We start from the raw sequence: 15,556 nt of genomic DNA, 5'->3' as shown, positions 1-15,556 counted from the left end.
AATGTAAACAATGGCACTGAACCGAACGAAACTCGCTAATTTTGCTGATTATTGGTGCTGAAAATGGTCAATTATTGTCATGTTTTGGGCTGTACTAATTGGTCGGGAAAAACATTTGGAGTACTATAGACTGCCAAAAGGTATAACAAATCAAAGAGAAGAGTGCAAAAAATTGTCTGAGGAACAAAAGGCGTTTGTGGTTGGTCAAACTGAACCAGAATTTCCAGGGCAAGAATCTTGACAACATTCGTGTCTGTTCCTTTTATTTCCAGTCAGGTAGGTAAAATTTTAGGCTAATATCTTATAATAGGTAATATCTAATTAATACCGCTTCGTACGTATCTTCATCACCAATTAACTTTAGTTTGTCAAAATATTGCAACCTTTCCTGCTTACTAAGTCCTTCTCTATATGATTTAGCAGCTTCCACATGCTTTTTTCCATGGTTTAGACAGCATAAATTAGCAGAACAACGCATTTAGTAGCACACTGACTGTGCAATCCATTCTGTTGTGTATCGCCAGTATGGCCATGCATCTGGGTAACTGACCAAATCATGATGTAAGTGCAAACCCTCTATAGTGTTTTACCCATATGGCCAGAGAGTGTGGACATGTTTGAATGGGAGTTCATTTATTGACAGTTTGAATGATGGTCGAAACCAGTAATAATTTAAAAATAAATGTGACAGACACTGCTCTGCCTTTACTGTTATCCATCTGGACTTTCACAGATGAGTGCATATGTCAGAAACAAGGAGGCCAGTTGTGTGCCTCAGTGAATACCGGACTCAACCTGAGTATAATGTTGTTTTGAGAGCCAACTCTGATGAAGACAAATGTGTAAATGTTTGCTACCATGCTAAGCTTGGTGGAATGTGCAGCTGTGGACGAGCACTTTACCCCAGGCCCTTTAGCTCTTTACCCAGAGACTGTGGCAGGAAAGGTTAGGCGGAGAGCGAGCGAGAACGAAGGAAGGAAAATAAAAAGACAACACAGAGGAGAAAGAGGTCTGAGTGTGGCCGTGATGATGAATATCCCATCTGCTCACAGGCTCATCGGTGATGGAAGTGGTCTAAAGGCTTATGTTGGGTGGTCATGACTCCTCTTTGGCCTCAGTCGCTCCTCACCCGTAGCGGTTAATCACTGTCCAACGTGTAGCCCCTCTCGGAGTGTTTTACGCCCAGCTGTCAGCAAAAAGCTCAGTCAGGTTGGCTGCATAAAGTGTGAATCAGTTTGATTGTGGTACAGCGAATCTTTTGGTTCAGTTTAACCAAAGGGCTTTCAATCAAATCCATATTCAAGATATATTAGGCCAATTCTCTCCTGATTAACTGCCTTTGATGTGAAGTGCTGCAAATCAGGTTGATCCCATGGGGCACATTCACTCTTAATAACACAAAGAGACAATTTTAAGTTCGTAAAATAATAGGATTTGAATACTTGTCAGAGGTTGTTTGGTGAAAAACATCACTCATTCGCTGTCAAATGATCTTGTTTGCTTCAAAAATCATGGCATTTTTTGTTTGCATCCTATGCTTGAAACATCGAATCAAATTGAACAATACCACAAACCCTGGAGGACTAATAATATTCACAGGGAATTTTTTAATTAAGCCCTCATTTTGAGATAAAAACATTTTATCGGTGTCCCTTCAACTTTTTAATAGATTTAAGAGGGTCGTCTTATTGTAACCAGGATGTTCCTGTTCTTTTCTGATTAGTGGTTTGGCGAAGAGCTCTTTTTATTTTAAAAACCCAGTTTTTGCTCCATTTACCTTTATTCAAAAGCTCTGGCTGCTGCCTGCTCCAGGCCATCTCAGACAAAATGTGTCATACTCTGTTATATTTATGCTACAGCACATTCGACAGATCTGGGCTCTTGCCATGGTTGCGTTTGTGTGATGGGACCCAGCATGTCAATCGTGGGATCTCGCAGAGACAAAGATGAGGTCCAGGTTTAGACGCGTATCTGCATCAACGTCTGTTTCATTTCCATAATCCTGTCCTCATTATGCTGCGAGTAGGAGAGCGAGAGATGCTGACCTTTAGCAGAAGAGTGCTGTCAAACTTATTCAGGTTTTATCAGTCTCTGCAGGGCTGGCTGAGGAGCAGCTTGTGGGTTGTCTGTTATGGCAGCTAAATGACATCGTAATTGTTGTGACGAGGGCAGAATGGGATGTGGCAGAATACTTGTCAATTGTGTAAGCAAAGCTGCATCAGGCTTGTAGCCTTTCAAATTGTGTTTCTTAGATTTGTACTCCTGATTTTGACTTATCTGGCTGAAGGTAAAAACGTGGGGAAATTAGGAAGTCAATCAAAACAAGTCTCAAAACAAGTCTTCTTTGATCATTTTAGCAGGATATACACTCTTTAAAAGTTTGGGGTCTGTTAATGTTTTTGACAAAAATGTATCTTTTGCTCACCAAGTCTGCATTTATTTGATTAACAATATAGCAAAAATAGTAAATTACTTCTTCAATTAAAAATAATTGTTTTCTAATATGCTTTAAAATGTAATTTATTCTCGTGATGCAAAGCTGAATTTTCAGCATTCACATAATTCTTTAGTAACCATTCTAATATGCTGATTTTCTGCTCAAGAAATATTTCTTATTACTATCAACGTTGAAAACAGTGCTGCTAATATTTTTGTGGAATGCATGATGCATTTTATCAGTAATCGATTAATAGAACAGCAGAAGAACATAATTTATTTGAAATAAATGTAACTTTATAAATGTCTTTACTGTCACTTTCTATCAGTTTAAAGAATTTATGAATTATTCTTCGTCTTATTTATTTATTTTTAAATCATCTTACTGACATCTTACTGGTAATGTAGTTTGATTTTCGTTTATTGGATCATTCATTCACCCTCATTCCTTTCCAAACCATTATGACTTTGTTAATCTGTTAAACAAAGAAAAAAGAACATATAAATCCTACTGATGACAAACTTTTGAACAGCAGTGTATATATATCAAGGCTTCATTTATTTGGTCAAAAATGCAGAATAAAATACAGAAATATTATTACAATTTAAAATAATAGTTTTCTTTTTTTTAATATACACTCTTAAAAATAAAGGTGCTTCAAAAGGTTCTTCAAGCGATGCAATAGAAGAACCATTTTTGGTTCCACAAAGAACCATTCAGTCAAAGGTTCTTTAAAGAACCATTTCTTGCTTACCTTTTTGTAATCTGAAGAACCTTACTTGCCACAAAGAACCTTTTGTGAAACAGAAAGTTTCTTCAGATGTTAAAGGTTCTTTATGGAACCATTTAGACAAAAAGGTTATTCTATGGCATTGTGAAGCACCTTTATTTTTAAGAGTGTACTTTAAAATATAATTTATTCATGTGATTACTCCAGCCTTCAGTGTCACATGATCACTCAAAAATCATTCTAATATGCCGATTTATTACTTTTTTCATCAATGTTGGAAACAGTTGTGCTATTTAAGTTTTTTTTTTTTTTTTAAACCTGTAATTCTTTTTTCAGGATTCTTTGATGAATAAAAAGTTAAAAAGAACAGCATTTATTCAAAATATCTTTTCTAACAATTTAAGTCTTTACCATCAGTTTGTATCATTTTAACACATCCTTGCTGGATTAAAGTATTAATTTCTTTCAAAAAAAGAAAGAATAAAAATGTACTGACCCCAAACTTTTGAACAGTACTGTTTTAAAAGATTTATATTTTAAATAAATGCTGTTCTTCTTAACTTTTTATTTATTGAAGAATCCTCAAAAATGTATTAAGCAGCAGAACTGTTTTCAACATTGATAATAAATCAGCATATTAGAATGATTTCTGAAGGATCATGTGATAATGAAGACTGGAGTAATGATGCTGAAAATTCAGCTTTGCATCAAAGGAATAAGTTATATTTTAATGTATATTAAAAAAAAAAAAACAGAAAACAGTTCTTTTACACTGTAATAATATTTTACATCATTTTACGTAATGAGCTTAATAAACTTATTTAAAAATCATACTGATCCCAAACTTTTGAACGGCAGGGTATTTATTTAGTTAGTTAGTTAGTTTGTTAGTCCATACAGTTATATAGTGTCAGTTTTGGACCCCACTGACTTTAAAACTAAATTTAAGAAGAAAACGTGGCTGACAGTTTTGAAAATGTTGAGACATTTGAAATGGCATTAGGGCGAATAAATGATAACAGAATGTTCAGTTTTGAGTAAACAATCCCTACAATGTCTAGCAGCAGGTAGGGAGGAACAAATAAATTCCATGTTGTGTCTTTAATAAAAGTGTTGGCCACCTTTTGGAAAAACGATCAGTATAGATCACTGCACCGGCCTCAAGTGGTCGTCATGGCGAGTCAAAAGCAAATCACTTTGTCACAATCTCTCCAAAACCAACAAAGGGATTTAAAGAACATGAGTTCCAATATATATGTATACTTGAGTGTGTTTTTAGCAGAATGTTGGGATGAGGGGAGAATGTTGGCAAAATGAATCTTAAAAGAAAAGGCAAAGGAATTGATTTAATTAATGCGGCCTCATGTCCTACGGCCATGTGTAATCCGTCGAGAATTCCTGAGCGTGAGCTCTAGGAGACAAAAAGACATCTACCAGAGGACTCCTCAAGTGGCCTGTAATGAGAACCTCCCTGTAATCCCATAATTCCTTGTTTAATTAAAAGACAGAGCTGGCCTGGAGTCGAAGCCACTTTGATGGCTCTTTCATTGTTGTGCTTTTGTTTGGAGGCTATTTTTGGGACGTTCTGTCCAACCGCCCAACAAACAGAGATGTGCAAACATATTTATTCTGTAACCTGGCGTTGCTGTTGGTTAGCTTTTGTTGTTGTGACCAAACCAGTCTTAGATGACAGTATAGACCTGACATTTTCATATTAAAATATATAGAAATTTAGAACCTTATAATAAATAAAGTCATTTTAACTTAACCTTGGGTGTAAAGCCAAATGTTAAGAGTTTGTATAAGAGTTTGTATAAAATTTCTATTTTTCAAACTCGCCTCATTGCTGTCCCCTATGGTGTGGAATGGGAGTAAACAGATCTGCCGGCATTGACAAGATTTAATGTCATTGAATTACCTCTCAAGTCCATCTTGTGTTTCACCTGGCCTGAAAAACCAGTTCTGACTGTACTGTACTAGTAAAAAGTGGATGTTTAGGGTGTACAATGTATGTTCTAAAGCCCTCTCTTAATTTGTATGTGTAAGGCTGGGCATCAGTAAAGATTTCCTGATTCAATACAATTTAGATTCAATTCTAGATTCATTTGCTTATAAAGAAATTCTCTCTCTGCTTATGCTGTAAGTTACACAGTAAAGAGTTTCAGCAAACACACACTTCCAAAAGCAGGGTTTTGCAGTGATGCCACAGAACAGCCAACTCTGATCAAACTCACCTACACTCTTAAAAATAATGGTGCTTCACAATGCCATAGAAGAACCTTTTTTTGTCTAAATGGTTCCATAAAGAACCTTTAACATCTAAAGAACCTTTCTGTTTGACAAAAGATTCTTTGTGGCAAAAGAAGATTCTTCAGATTATAAAAAAAAGTAAGAAAGAGATGGCTGAATGGTTCTTTGTGGAACCAAAAATGGTTCTACTATGGCATCACTGTGTAGAACCTTTTAAAGCACCTTTATTTTTAAGAGTGTCCCTGTGATTTTTCTAATGATCTTGAAGACATTTATTAGCATGCTTAGGTGTGTGTTTGATTAGGGTTAGAGCTAAACCCTGCAGGAAAGTGGGTTTCATGGACCAGATTTGAGGATCCTTGCCATAGAACAACCATTTTGGGTTTCCTCAAAGTACCTTTCAGTAAACATCCCTTAACAGAAGCATTATTTTTTAAAAGAAGTTTCAAACAAGTTTGAATCTAAAATATAATTTTCCACTACAAAGAACTTTCTGTGTAATGGAAAGGTGGATGGATGTTAGAGGATTAGTTCACTCCAGAATTAAAATTTCCTGACCCCCATGTCATCCAAGATGTTCATGTCTTTTATTCGAAAAAAAAAAAAAAAAACACTAAGGTTTCTGAGAAAAACATTCAAATATTTCTTTTTTTTGTTTTTTTGTGGTCCAAATTTTAGTTTCAGTGCATCTCAAAGGGCTCTACATAATCCCAGCTGAGGAATAAGGGTCCTATGTATCGAAATTATCTGTCATTTTCTAAAAAAAAAAAAAACTATATACTTTTTAACCACAAATTCTTGTCTAGCACTAGCTCTTAACGCATTATGTAGTCACGTTGGAAAGGTCACACGTCACTTAGGTAGAAGTACTAACCCAGCATTTACAAATCAAACATGCAAAGAAAGTCAACCGCCCTTTACAAAAAAGGCAAAACAACAATGTCGGATGATTTTGAAGATGGAGGGAAAAAATGAGATGTTTTTCCTACCTTTTTGATCCGAAGTACACAGACAAAGACATAATGCATTAAGTTGTAGACGCACATCGAAGAGCTAGTGAAAGATGAGCATTTGTGGTTAAAGAGTGATATACATTTTTTTATAAAATGACTGATCCTTTCGCTAGATAAGACCTTTATTCCTCGGCTGGGATCGTGTAGATTCATTTGAAGCTGCACTGAAACTCCAGTTTGGACCTTCAACCCGTTGATCCCCATTGAAGTCCACTATATGGAGAAAAATCCTGGCATGTTTTCCTCAAAACCCTTCATTTCTTTTCAACTGAAGAATGAAAGACATGAACATCTTGGATGACATGGGCGTGAGTAAAATATCAGGAAATTTAAATTCAGGTGTGAACTAATCTAAACTAAACTAAAAGGTTCTTCATGGGACCATCAATGCCAGTAAAGAATCTTGGTTTGATAAGTGCAGAGTAAAAGATCTTGAGATGTTAAGAATCAACATAAAGATTTTTTAAAAAGATTGCGATTAAGTAAAAAACAAACAAACATATTTTTACCCAGCCCTAACATATAAGAAAAGGCAAAGCGCACCCCACTCGGCTCTTCTATAATCAGCCCTATTCACAGGGGCTAGTCTTGGAAGCCCACACCAGCATTAGCCAATAAGAAGCCAGGGTTCAGCCATCACTAATGTAGAATTGCTTCAATTTAGCGGGAAGTCATGGCCTGGATTAAGGCCAGTGTCTGCAGAGCTAGGCCCCCAATGCTGCTGAAGGGATTTTCAAGGATCAGCCCAGTGCCAGCCAAACTGGAAATAAATAAGGAATCAACTCAAATGAAATGATAAAAATGGGCTGTAAGATCTTTCCTGTCAGATGGGGAAACGGTCTTGATGTGACCAAAGAATGGGACATAGGTAGATCTTTTTAATCTCTATTGTCAATGTTTACACTCATTAATATTAATTCTCAGTACAATAATTTGCAAAGTTATCAGTGTTGTGCATACACACCTGTATAAAGGTCACTGTTCCGCACAGCACGGATAAGCTAATGTGTCATTTTCGTTTCATCACTAAGCTACTCAGCTTGAATTGCCACCCACACGCCTCTGGTTTGCATCAGATCAGATTTGGGCTCATTGTTTCTCATCTTTTCTTCAGCTAACCACTAAACAGAAATGCTTGATAGTTGACATGGCTGCATTTGACAGATAATCCACCGCTCTTATTTTGAAGATGGCAAGATCGCAAATGGCATTTAATGAAATAAACTTGAGTTATTTGCAAAGTGCCAGTTTTGTTTCATTTTAGCACCGGTGCGAGGATCGCTAAGGTGGTCTGCGAAGATTACCTCCCCCCACTTTTCCTTCTATGGCCTCGGGGCGAGCTGGGATTCGCACTGATGTGGGATTGTATTTACAAGAGCTTCGCTTATATAAATAGCCATGCATTGAAATAATATTCACTTGAAAGCCGCATGAATCCGTCTCACCGTGCCGCAATCCATCTGTGTTTTGGGTCCACATTCATATACACACACATCGAATCAGTATGATGACAACATTCATGACCAGAGCGCTTTCTGGTAAGTGCGTGATTTTAATAGTGCACATGTACAACGCAATTATTTCTTTCGTTTTCTGTCCTCTATGACAGGCCGAATAGATGATGGCTCAGACGTGGAGTCTGAACCAGATCTGCCCTTGAAGAGGAAGCAGAGGCGCAGTCGGACCACCTTCACAGCCGAGCAGTTGGAAGAGCTAGAGAAGGCCTTCGAAAGGACACACTACCCAGACATCTACACCAGAGAGGAACTAGCCCAAAGGACCAAGCTCACCGAGGCCAGAGTACAGGTATGACGCTGCCAAATACTAAAACAGTTTCTTTGGCTTGTTTACTCACTCTCATGCCATTCCAAACTTGTGTGAACACACATAGAATCAAGGTCAAATGGATCCAACCCTGTTTAGTTTTTAAAATCTTCTTCTGACAAAAAGTAAGTCATACAGGTTTGGAATGACATGAGGGTGAGTAAATGATGACTGAACTTTCATATTTTGGTTGAACAGTCCCTTTGATTGTGCTCATCTATGAAGTTTACTTTTGAAAGGATGGTAACTGTAAGACTAATGCTCTCAGTTGGAGATGTAGATGCCATAATGAGAGCTCAGTGAGAGGTTAGCTATGTGCTTCGAGGTCTATAGAGCTCTAAAGTGTCACTAGATCTGCTGGCCTAAGGTCCTCTGATTGATGACGCGTGTAACAATGCAACTGCTCATCTCAAAGAAAGTGCTAGAAAAACACAGCAGGCCTCTTCCTGTCAGCCGTATCACAGAGAAACACGATCAGGTGGCTGAAAATTCACCCATACGATTTTCTAAATGCATGTTATTGTGATCTTATTGTGAACGGTCCATTCACCCATACATTTATTTATTACTTTTATACCTCTGAATTTTTTCATCAAAATGTCATAACTCAGTCTTTCAATGCATGCATGGTTACATGGTTTTAATTGAGCTACAACTGAATCTTTTCTGTCCAAATATACATGACACAGTGTATAATTGAATATTTGAAGGATTAAAGTGTCCCTATGCCATTTTTAAGGTTCCTATTATTGTTTTGGGAGTCTCCTAAACAGTAATTTACATGCATGCAAGGTCATCAACGTTTTCATTTTCTCAAAATATGCATTTAATATCACCTCTTTTTCCAACGATTCTCAAATGATTCGTTTGAAGCAGTTCAAAGATTCAGTCTTTCTAAACCTCTCCTTTCTGTGAGCCTACTCTGCTCTGATTGGCCCAGTTGTGATTAGTTTACCGCATACAGCGCATCCAAACCCACCAGAAAGGCAAGCATGCAACCTTTAGCCAAACAAAGCATAATGGCTAAAACTAATGTTGCGACGCAGGAATGGAGACCAGATTGCCATTTTTTTTTTTTAATGGATGTCAATGGAGACAGGAAATATCTTATCATTTATTGAATCAACAGCCTATTGGCTAATCTTCAACCTGTTTTACACTAAACAACAGTTTGGGATTGAACTACTTTTAGAGTTTACACCAAAAAAAATTGTTTTATAAAAAGTCACAGACTGTTTGTGACAGGTGGGATTCAGTTTACAGCACTTCCCATTAATTCATATGGTATCTGTAAACGGCGAATGAGTATCGCACAACTCTGGCTGAAATTCAGTGACGTTAAGGCTGTAATGTGATTGGGTTTCAAGGCACACGTGATCCAAGTTGACCGTTACGCTTTCATCAGTAGCAAGTAATACAGACCCTCTCATCTCCCAATAGTAAAACAATCTCTGGTGCATCTCAGAAACAGTACGCCCATAGTTGTAGTTCTGTATATTATTTATCATACTTACAGGTTGTGATTCGGTGGAGTGAGCTTTTTCAAATAAACTAGATAGTGAGCCATCTTTCAAGAGCAAGTGTTTTGTTAATCCCGCCAAATTAGAGAAGCAGTCGTCAGTAAAGTGACGTGTTTGAGGGTGGATCGAGTTGTTTGCGGCAAGCCAACGTAGAACATATATGGAAATGCTGTGTCTGTGATGTGTAGCTGTCACAAAAGTGGGATTCAAATTAACGACTCATTCAGGCTGTTCAGAACCAGTTCTTTCTTTTGGGTGACAATAACTTCACATATTACATTACAGAAGGTTCAAACGCTTACTGATGCTTCAGAAGGAAAAGCAATGCAGTAAGAGCCAGGGGTTGAAAACTTTTGGAATTTGAAGATCAGGGTAAATTTAACCTATTTTGTCTTCTGGGGAACATGTAAGTTTCTTCTGAAGGGCAGTACTAAATGAAAAAAATAATGACGTTTATGCAAAATAAGAAAAATGTACACATCTTCATTCTGTTCAAAAGTTTTCACCCCCTGGCTCTTAATGCATCGTTTTTCTTTCATAAGCAACAATAAGCATTTGAACATTTTGTAATAGTTGCGTATGAGTCCCTCAGTTGTCCTCAGTGGGAAAAGATGGATCTCAAAATCATACAGTCATTACTGGAAAGAGTTCAAATACACAAAAATGCTGAAAAAGCAAAGAATCTGTGGGATCTGAAGGACTTTTGCTGAAGAACAGAGAGCTGTTTAGGACAAACAAGGGACTCATGAGCATATATCACTAAATCAAAAAACAAAAAACAAAACACAGCTGTGGATCATTTAGGTAACAACACAATATTAAGAATCAAGTGTATGTAAACTTTTGAACAGGGTCCATTTTATAAATTCGTATATATATATGTAAACGTCCTTTATACGAAATATCTTATTCAGGTCAGTACTAAATACAAAATAACATGCATTTTGTATGATCCCTCTTATTTTGGTAAAATTAACATTTTGCAGATTATGCAAGGTGTATGTAAACTTTTGACTTCAACTGTACATCATGAATTGCTTGATTTGGTCTAATTGAATTTGAACTTTAAAAGTGCATGTAAATGTTGCAGAGCATTTGCAGGTCTTTGTCTCCACCCACCACTGGTCCTGACAGCTTGTCAACCATGTGGATAGTTGAAACAATGAGAGGGGGAAAATACAGTAGAGTTATGGCAGCAGCTGTTGGGAGCAAAGGGAGGGGGATAAAAAGAACAAGAGTGCATTCCTGATGGATTTCTCACTTCAGCTTTTGGCTGGGATCTTTTCTTCCCACCACTTTCAAGCCCACCACTGCTTCTTGTAAAATTTGCTGCATATCAGAGAGCATCCCACACACTCTCTTGGGAACCCCTCTCCACCAGTTACATTAATCAATCAAGAGCTTGTAAAAAATATAACCGCTCACCGTAGCCCTGCTGCCTGCTTCACCTCCGAAATAGTACATGCTTGTGGTCCTCATATGCTATTGCTCTGGATGTTACGTTAATGTAGTAGTGTGTAGTAAAATGGCATGTAAGGTCAATCAAGCTTCTATTTTGTAATAACAAATTATTTGGTTTAATAAGTAAACACTGTATGTCAGATGTTCACAAGCTGGTTCAATGACATCATTGCATAACTGAAACGCAGCTGTCTTTCTGATCCCCCCCTCAGCCACTTTTTAGTTGGCAAAATTGGCTTCACCAGTTTTTGACTAGCCAAACGTCTTTCTTTTTCTGTGATTTGATCACTTCATAAAGCTTTAGACCCTTTATTTTGCCTTTTTTTGCTTGGCAGCATTCATGACTTTTGTTTTAAATCAGAATTTGTATATTACAAATATTGTTGGCTCTTTGACAAATTGCTTTGGATGAATGCAAATCAATCAAACGTTTGTGCCCAGACAAAACGAAATGACTCCATTTTGGAAAAAGATGACCCATAGTGGCCTCGTGGCAGGCTTTTTAGCAAAGAGAAGATCTCTTGCTGGCAGTGTCAGAAACCCTGCTGATTTTTTTCTGCCATGTCAGTGATTCGGCTCTCCTGAAAGGAGCCCCATGGGACATTTGGCCCTTTTGTGCATTTATGGTGACTGATGCTAATTAGACAAGTGAATAAACATTACATCACTTCTGACCTGTGCATGTCAGACCTGAATTAGATTTTTTTAAAAACTGATCATTCAGTCATGAATATAAGTTCAAATGTTCTTTTACTGTCAAAAGTTTTGGTGCCATGTTGGATGGAAAGTCCAGATCTTTCAGAGATCATATGAAACCACCACATCCTCAATATCTTGGCCCAACAGCTCATGTTTTGTTTTCTCAACCCTGTCACAGCCCAGCAGTTGGTTCTTGAGAGGCCAAACAGATGATGTGTGAGGATCTCTGGCTCGAGATAGCTCACATGGAGATGCCAGGGCTCTGGGATCATTGCTTTTGTGAAGGGGAAGGTGTCTGACCCTGTTGGCTTTTGGCAGACCCCGCGGCCTCAGTGTCAACCCACTTGAGTGCAGCTGCGCTGACACAGTATCCAGATGTCTGAGAGAGAAAGAGAGAGAAACTGGGAGCGGTTGTGCTGCCAAAGAGAGGAAGTCAGACATGGATCAGTGAGGATGTCAAAGGAATTAATTTATGCGTTTGGTGCTTTTCTATTAGGTGTCATCAGTTAGTCACTGTGGTTATTCTTAACCACAGACACTTTACTCATGCTTCTACTGTTTTACTGCTCCTTATGACAAATTAGAGGAAGTGATCCATATCTGACTAAGTGCTTGCAGGTTCTACAGCACTGCTGTGCTGTCTGTCTGTCTGGTTCACTGCGTTTTGTAAGGCCAGAGGGAGAAACAAAATGAATTAACGGAGATTTACAGGAAATTTCATAGGCAGTGGCAGTTATGTCACTTCAAACTCTGTTAGACAAGAAATCTTTGTGATGTGTTCATGTATCAGGTTTGAGGTTGTGGTATGACCACTTTGAAATATAAGGAGAAGACAGACAGATGGGGGGAAACTAGACACACTACATTACCACAGTGAAAACTGCCTGTATCTTTTGGATTATATTATGAATAATGAATTAAACTAGATAAAAGGACCTAATTTTGACACACACTACCATTCAAAATGTTGGGGTTGGTAAGATTTTTAAAATGTTTTTGAAAGTTGTTTATGCTCATCCAGGCTGCAGTTAAATTGTCTATTTGACATCAGTGGTTCAACCGAAATTTTATGAAGCCACGAGAATACTTTTTGTGCACAATGACTTTATTCAATGATTTCTTCCACATGGACTATTTTAACGATGTCGTTACTACCTTTCTGGGTCTTCAACGTGGTAGCTGTGTAGCTGTCTATGCAGGGTCAGAAAGCTCTCAGATTTCATAAAAAATATATTAATTTGTGTTCTGAAGATAAACAAAGGTTTTACAGGTTTGGAACGACATGAGGGTTTAATTAATGACAGAATTTTCATGTTTGGGTAAACACTTTAAAAGGTGTTTTTGAATGGTTTTGTATACCTTTCAGGAGTAGAGTGAGGAGACTTAGTCCTACCACATGTTACGTACAAGCAGGTCTGAAGATGTGTCCACTTCCCCTCTCTATTCTAGCACCCTTTGATCCAATCTGGAAACAAGACTTCCAGGGCACAAATGTCAGCCCCCTGATGTGGAGTCATATCACATGCGTTGTGATTGATCCTTGCAAAATCTGGAGCTAATAATTCTGTACTTATGCTCCTGGCTCACATAAAAATGCCTGATTTTCAATGAACAGATCAAACAGATATGTAGTAGAGTATTTTATGTATGTTTATGTTTATGTTTATGCGTAATGATTATTATAAAAGCTAGAAAGAGAATGTGCATGGATGTAAAGGGATGGCATAGACAGCAGTGTAGGTCCAGAAAGGTGGGAAGGACAGCCTTTCCTTACTACCTTTCTGGGCCTTGAATGTGGTAGTCGTGTTGCTGTCTATGCAGGGTCAGAAAGCTCATCAAAAATATCTTAATTTGTATTCCAAAGATGAAGGTCTTACAGGTTTGGAACAACATGAGAGTGAGTAATTAATAACAGAATTTTCATTTTTAGGTGAACTATCGTTTAAACGGTGTTCTGCAATTCAACCGTAACATCTGGGTGTAGTAAAAAGTGAATTTTGCAGATGTTTCTGCAGTAAAAGATGCCTCACTCTAGAATATTTTCGCCACACTGTTACGTTCAAGGCCCAATCCAGCCAGCCTCGACCCTCCATCCTGACCCATCCTGTCCCACTGGCCATCCAGATTCCCACAACCCCTGTATGGAGCCACTGAGATTGATGTCTGCCTTTTTTACGCCTCTCAGCCACTGTTATGTTCTTTTTTGCTGTGAAATTCAATCACGTTATCCAGGTTTTACTCCTCGTCTTCCTGTCTGCTCACCAACCGCCTTGCGCATGGCAAACGGTAATCCTAGGAAGACATATAGCCATCGTCGTCCAAGAGAGACGGCGAAAAGAAAGCGTGAGGAACTGATAGGATGGCCCGGATGATTGATATTGGACGAGAGCGCGAGATGCTGGCCGAAAGTGGAATGTGAAATCGTGACACAGTCCACAATCAGATTTGTCTTCCATTTACCTCCCTTCCTTTTGTCTCTCCCGCTCCCCCATGTTCGCTTGGAGATTGAGAGTATATTGAATTGAATTTTTCGACTTCCATTCCCTCCGAACCGAATGCAATCAAACAACAGCTCCTTCAGCCACACTCCACGAAATCTCCTCTCTTAAATGTTTCTCCGTTCACTTTTAAGGAAATTATTTGAACTACGAAATGAGTCGGCCATCTCAGCTGGGCAGTGTGCTTTGTGTCTCAGCTCGAGCAGGGAAATGAGAAGAGTGGGGAATTAGAGGAAACGACAGAGAGAAAATCCCTGCTCAAGGTGCCTTTGCCATCAGGTTCCAGAATGGCGCATTCAGAAGCCCCAGCTCGCAGCAAGCCTCTTAGGAGATCCATTGAGCGTAGGGCGGCAGGCACTCTAGCCTCTAACACTGAGATACGCCTTCTAATGCCTTGTGCTGCTCTCCAGCTAATACCAGAAACCATCCTAAACTAAGACATGGAAAGTAATGGGGCTCGTGTCAGCGGGACTAGTGGTTTTATGGGAAAGGTCGTTGATGCACGGCATTGTTGAAAGAGCACTGTGGGACAGCTAATGGGGGATGGTTGAGTACTGCTAACTTTTATATGAATGAAACTGGATTTTATTGGCATGATTTATTCATTAATACTGGAAAAAAAAGTAGTTGAGTTTTTGAAGTTAAAAAATTGTAGTTGTCTAACTGAGGATGGGTATTAGGAATGTGGTTTTCAAGGTATTTGCTAACCGTGTGTGTAATTAGTCTCCTGGTGTGTTAATAAGAGTAATTATATAGGTCTTATAGGTGTTTCCAGAGTCTTATAGGTGTTTCCTAGTTTTTGTTTGGATATGGGAACGGAACAGGAAACTCCATAATTGTTGCTTCTGTCTCGGGTGGGATTTTCAATTAACTTTTTATTTTATTTTTGCCATAAAGGCCACATATTTTTGAGAATCAACTGCATTTATCAAAAATATCTAGCTGTAGACTGCTCTCTGTGGGCCACTTGAATTTTAGATTTTATGAAAACTAATCAGACTTTTTATCTTTCTTTGTCACTTTGTGTACAAAGATTGAAGGGGAGCCTGGGAGGATAAAAGCGAGAGGCAGAGAAAGAGTGTGTACTCATACAGTATGTCTACGCCAGCCCCTTGATCAATGCC

The 15,556-nt window shown here is 38.3% G+C and overlaps 1 protein-coding gene across 3 annotated transcripts in view; it reads left to right on the top strand.

Moving 5' to 3' along the window:
• Positions 1-15,556, top strand: part of pax7b (paired box 7b) — an 80,441-nt gene that overhangs the window by 28,332 nt on the left and 36,553 nt on the right. For all 3 annotated transcript variants that reach the window (XM_051097196.1, XM_051097195.1, XM_051097194.1), the window contains exon 5: positions 8,040-8,236. In XM_051097196.1, coding sequence (XP_050953153.1) covers positions 8,040-8,236 — 197 coding nt within the window. The remainder of the gene's footprint in view (positions 1-8,039; positions 8,237-15,556) is intronic.

This window comes from Labeo rohita, chromosome 23 (genome assembly GCF_022985175.1).
Source record: "Labeo rohita strain BAU-BD-2019 chromosome 23, IGBB_LRoh.1.0, whole genome shotgun sequence".
NCBI lineage: Eukaryota > Metazoa > Chordata > Actinopteri > Cypriniformes > Cyprinidae > Labeo > Labeo rohita.
The sequence above is the reverse complement of the archived record's forward strand: the minus strand, read 5'-3'. Positions and strand labels throughout refer to the sequence as shown.